Here is a 6,479-nt window from a genome sequence, read left to right on the forward strand (position 1 = left end):
ATTTAGGTGAAAAGAAAATCATTAAGTAGGACACTTTCGCATCTTCTAAAGTAAATATTCAATGTATTTAAAAACACAAAATCAAATGGCCGTGCCCTTAGAGTGCCAATTAAATTGAACATGAAGTTGAGAATAACTGCTTTTAGAGATTTGTCATACTGATAGTTTTACCCTGATATTAGCAGTATCTAATTGCAACTTTTGAACACTTCAAATGATCTGAAGTTACGCATTTAAAATAACTTGAAAATGAATTGAATCACTTTTGATTTTATAGATAATCTATTATTCTTATAAAAGAAATAAAAAAAATATGGAAAATCTTTATATCCTGTACATAAACACAGGTAGCCAAACACAGTTGAAGAGTGCAAAAAACTCATTTGAAAAATTCAACAACACACAAGCGGCAAATATTAAACAAACACAACAGCAACAAAATTTTCAAATATAATTAACCGGAAAGACTTCGCTTACCTTAACTACTATTATCCACTGACATGTCTTACAAATCAGTGATTACTTTAGATTCCGTCTTTTGGGTTTTCATAACCTCCATAACAAACCATCAAATATTCTCGAAATTCTAATCATAACAAAGTTATCGCCAAGATTCAAGAATATTCTGGGTCCTATACTTTTGTCGCCGAAGTTGTCAAGTCGTAAAATGATGGCCAAGTTTGTCACCAAGGGCAGGAATCATTGACTCAGCATCAGTGCAGCTTATCTTTAAAAATGTTTAACTTACTAAAAGAATTAATGCGCGGTGAAACAGAATTATAGTTAGCACACGTGATTCAATAATTCTATGGAAAACATAGAATAATAGAATATTTTATACTTTAATCAGGCAGCCCTAGGAATTATGCCACATCATTAAATAATATTAGAAAAATGCTCAAATATTTTTTAATCAGAGGAATCATCTGATTATTGCCAAATCATTGAAGTAAAATGCTAACATTAAAAAAAAAAAAAACTTTTCGAACACACAAATAAGCATTGAAAGGAAAAAAATCCACATTTAGTCTCACTTTAGATAAATTTATATTTATTAGAAATATATTTTCAAAAACATTTCTGTTTGATGCTATATTTAAACTGTAGAAGTATGTATAATTTTTTTGCTCTTTCAGGAGATCTTCATCTTTACAATATTTAAAGTATCCTTAATTTTTTTAGACACCTTTATCCTCTTCTGGATTCTGAACAAATCCCTTATCGTTCTCATTGAATAAAGTTGTTTACTAAAAACTCCAACGAGTTTATAGTAAAATAAAAAAATAAAAACATTTGGATTTGACATAAGACATCAGAATGATACTGAAACTTCAACATAAATTTTTGAAAAAAAATCCAGAAAATGAAAAAATACGTTATTTAAATTATAAATAAATATTTTAGAAATATTTGAAAAATGTTAAAAATATTTCTTCGGACTTTAACTTTTTATTTATTAATCCGTCTATTTTCTGCAGTTAGCTTTTTGTCGAAAGTCGAATTCCCTATTTTATTCCCAATCTCTTGTTTAAGATGAAGGAATTCTTATGAAGTCATTGAATATTTTAAATAAAATTTTCACCAAATTTTATTTCATATAATTATGGAAACGTTTCTTAATATTCTCAATTTAAGTTAAATTATAAGGTACCCAATAATAAAAATGAACGATCAATAGAGTGAACGTAGTTGATTCCTAGACAACGCTGACTGCACCGCATTCTCAGAATGTAAATTAATGATTTACCGCATTATTGACAGTAAAGTCGGCAAAAAATACTATATTTGCTGAATGTAGTTCGTATTAACTCGCAATTGGAGACGGAAGTCAAAATGATCCCGCGTTATTCATTATCTCTGATTATCACATGGTATTTTGTCCTTTAATACAATAATCTATTCAGTACCTTCAAATTGTTCTTTTAGCAGCATGTTGGAAAAAGTCTGAGTATGAACACGTGTGTATAACAGAGTTATACATGGAGAGTTATATTATACATTATACATTTATTTATGGAGTCATTGAAACCATGCCTCTGAAACTGCTTTTAATTTGTATAATGCAAAAAATAAAAAATAAATATTCTTAAAATAATATATAAAATATTTTATTCTTCACTTTTGTTTGTTAAATTCTAACAGTTATTAACATTAGTGTAATTCCGTAATATCTTCACGAAATAAATACCCATTAAAAGATATTTTCTTATTATATTTTTCCAACATTTAATATTATAACATTTTACATTTTTAATATTAATATTTTTAATAGTTCTGGTAACTACATTATTTAAAGAATATATTGTGTTTCCAAAATAAATTCCAATACTGTTTACAAAAGACGAAAAAGAAAAATAATAAGGGAGTCATTTTGGCTTCATGTCTCAGTCTCATGTCTCGTGAGGAAATTCATGTTTCCAGTTACGGATTCATTTCATAAACTTTTGAAGTAATAATGCATTTTAAGTGCAAAAGCTATATTTAATTTCCATTTGATATTGATTTACGATTTATATTGAAATATATATCCATTTGTTTAAACTGTCATATACTTATTTTGTGCACAAACATACTCAGTTTTTAAGATGATAATTTAATAAAACTTTTTCAATCACATGAGTGTCTGATTATTTCCATAAGTCCTGTAAATATCAGCTATTTACAATATATGAATATAAACAGAACTGTATATTTATTTTTGAGATAATTCAATAAATATGCCACCAGCAAGTATCAATAAAATTAAAACTTGATTATAATCAGTAATCATATTAACTGTTTTACTAATTGTACAATACTTATTTTGCAAAAAGTCATATTTTTATTAGTTCTACATTTCTTTCTTCAGTTCTAATTAAAACAGCCAAACATTACTTACCGAGCATTTTAATTATTCCTTTTCTGTTGTTGTTGATGCTGATGCGTCTTTTATCCTTGGATCCTTTATACGAGTTCCCTTGTACAGCATATCCATCTTTGTCATCCAGTGTCTTTCCCAAAGGATTCGGCAAGCGCAACCTCAGTCCAATCTTCACGTACAGGAAAAAAAGTATTAGCTGAGGTATCCAAAAGAACAGCAATGACGAAATGAGGAAAGCATGCTTCATGCGTCTCTTCAGGGCACATATTGCAGTGTCTACTACATCTTCGCCACTTTGGGTCTTCAGGTACAGAAGTCCAAACTGGAATGACACAGGAACAGCGCAGAATGCTGACACTGTCCACACTACCATGATGATCTTCACTGCACGGGACAGACTGGACCATGTGTGGGATTTCAATGGATGACAAATTGCTATGTATCTTTCAGCAGTAAAAGCTGTGATTGTAAGTATGGAGGCATAAGTAGATGTTTCGGCCGTGAAACCTCTGATGACACACATGGTTTCACCTAATGGATACGGTTGTGGAACCCACAGCTCATAAACCTCTTGTGGGAGACTCATTACTAGTAGTAATAAATCACTAATGGCTAGACTAAATAAATAATAGTTAGTAGCTGTGTGCATGTAACGATTACGATAGATTACAATGCATGTGCATATATTACCCACAACCCCAGTAAAGAACAAAACGGAATATACAATGGTCATTGGAATGACAGTCAGCAAATATTGTTCTTGATCTTCAGTCCCAAAATCATATGAAGCATCATCGGAAAAATTCACGTCAGAATTGCTGAACATGTCAACTGTTAAATTGTTAAAAGTTTTGTTGTTATTTTGTTCATCCTGAATGGTTTTATCCACAGCTTCCATGATTATATCTAGCATATTTGAAACAAATTGTTGAACACCTTGCACTGTGTACATGAAGTAGTTATTACCATACGAATTTACCTTCCATTTATAAATTTGTCAATATATTAACTTCACCGTTCTGTACAACACTTCAATAAACTTTCATATATATTAAGTGCGAATAACATTTGCCATACAGTTTGATTAATAAATCAAAATTGATTTGCATTAAAATATAAATTGATTAAAGCATGAAAAACATAAACATTATTTAAAACTGTGCCTTTATAGAAATACCCTATTTTACAAATAAATACTTCTGTTCAAATTCTCCAGTTATATTGTCTCCATTTTTTTTGTATATAATGCACAGTAAATATATCTGACCAAAATGTATATCAAAGCATGATAAATTACAGAATAGTAAGCATTTTTATATTTATAAGAAATGATTTAATGTTCTGTATGCAACATTGTCAGTAAACTACAATTAATGATAGGTTGTAATTTTCATAACATTGTTCACAATCTTGCTTTGTTTCAAAGAATTTTTTTAATCATTCATGAAGATTGTTCAGAATAAGGATAGTCTCCAAAAATTTAATTTTGAAGTCTCATATTTCTTTTTTTTATTTTCACCAATTCAAATTGTTATTGATTTTAAATCAGTTCTATAAGATTCTATGTGCTTTTAAATTCCTTTGCATATCAGCAGATTTTCATAAAACTAAAATATTGAAAAAACAATAGGTCTTTCAGACGAAATACATTCCTGGGAATTTATATAACTCCTTCATTCTGAATGCAACAGAAACAAATTCTTTTATTTTTTTATAAAGAATTAATTTTTCTAAAAAATTATTCTCATCATGCATTATTTACAAATAACGTATACTGAAATTTAGATGGCAATCAGATTAAGAAATATTCTAAAAGTGAAATTTTCTTTATAAAAATAAAAAAGTCATGAATATATTTCTTCACATTAGATACGGTATGGAAATCATAGCTATATTTTCAAAGATTTTTTTTCCTTATTAAACAAATTTTTACTGCATTATTGATATACAACTTTGTATCTAAACAAAATATTTTTGTCCAATAGTGTTCACAGAAATGAATTCAGTAGTGTAGCAGTAAATTAACTGAAAAAAAGTTAAAATAAATAAACTGCAAAAAAAAAGTTAGAAATGCTTAAAATAAAAAAATAAAAAGTTAGAAATAAATAAAATGCAAAAAAATATATATATAAGGCAAAAAATTAGAAATAAATAAACTCAAAAATGATTATTAAAATTTCAGAAACCGAAAAAAATTATTTGAATATAAAATATCGTTCATCAGAAATGCTCTTCTACTTTATCAGATATTTCTATATACCTGATGAAAGCGCCAACAAACTTTAACGTATGAACTTTAAAGTTGTATTTCTTACTTCAAAACTTTCTTGAAAATATTCTGTCTCTGTTATTACTTGTAAACAACGTTGCTATTAAATTAAAAACGGCGATCTAAGTGGCCACATAAATCAAAAAATTTGTTCAACTTCCAGAAAAGGAGGATGATTCTTGTTTGGGATGCCAACCTACTGCCACAGAACTCGGAGAACTTTGTGGAACCCGCCGACAGTTGGAGCAGCACCAGTGACGAATCGGATCTGAGCAACAGGAATAAGTATCAGGGATAAGATCGACAGCTGCGCCATCTTTCGGATACTAGGTCAAACGTAAAATCGATAAAGACATTTTGACAAAGGACATGTGGGCAAAAACCGAAAACAAGTTATTTTGGATACAGGAACAAATGAATAAACTTTTTTTGTTAGCAATTTCCTTTTACAACAGGACTGCAATTTTTTATTTTATTTTCTCGAGGACGAAATTAAATGCCTTAGACTTTCAATATCTCCGGGCATTTTCCAACTTAACAGATAAAAATAAAATTTTATTGCTGTTTAAAAGTTAATGCTTTGTTTCCTATTACCCAAGTTTGTAGAAATGACATGCAAAAATGTTTCATAGGTCTCTGAAGACAAATATATATATATATATATATATTAACATTTAATACAGTAAAAAATAAGGATTATTTTGGCTGTATGTGAAAACAATAAATTTTTCTAACTATAAGCAAACAATTTTTTTTATACATTGGCATAATTATTGAAGGAAAAAATAACCAAAGGAATCGATAATTTAATCCTTTTCAAATGGTTCTTAAGATTTCATAATTCAAATTGATTTTTTTCGAATTGTAACTATTTAAGGAGGACTTAAAACTAGGGAGGTTTAAAGGAGGACTTAAAAATAAGAATGAAAGTAAGCACATTACGATACTATCAATATATTTCATATTACATTAAATGCTAAATATTTCATGCACATATCTATGAATAAAATATTCTCGTATAGCAAAACATCATTTAAGGAAATAATACTTCCAGTTATGTATTTTTTTTCATAGAGAACTCTCCAAACTATCATTTAATTTTTGTATAATATAAATAATATATAAAATATTTTCTTCAGGTACAATGTTTCAATGAATTTTGAACTTAAAACTGGTTTAAAACATTTCATGATCTGAAGTATTCATAATCTTTTTATAACTCCTGCATTAAACTATTGAAATGCAATTGTTTAAATAATTTTTAAATGATAATTTTAGAAGAAATTTTTGTAAATATAAAATATATAAAATAAAACTAATACCTAAATTTAAGAACATTGCACTTTAATA

At 28.0% G+C, this 6,479-nt stretch overlaps 1 protein-coding gene across 1 annotated transcript in view; it reads right to left on the reverse strand.

Annotated features, from left to right (window-relative positions):
• LOC129963838 (pyrokinin-1 receptor-like) overlaps positions 1-3,974 on the reverse strand; it is a 143,305-nt gene extending 139,331 nt beyond the window's left edge. Inside the window, exon 1 of the mRNA XM_056078414.1 lies at positions 2,879-3,974. Coding sequence (XP_055934389.1) covers positions 2,879-3,812 — 934 coding nt within the window. The 5' untranslated portion in view covers positions 3,813-3,974. The remainder of the gene's footprint in view (positions 1-2,878) is intronic.
• Between the last annotated feature and the right edge of the window lie 2,505 nt (positions 3,975-6,479).

The sequence above is a fragment of the Argiope bruennichi genome, chromosome 3, assembly GCF_947563725.1.
Source record: "Argiope bruennichi chromosome 3, qqArgBrue1.1, whole genome shotgun sequence".
Lineage (NCBI taxonomy): Eukaryota > Metazoa > Arthropoda > Arachnida > Araneae > Araneidae > Argiope > Argiope bruennichi.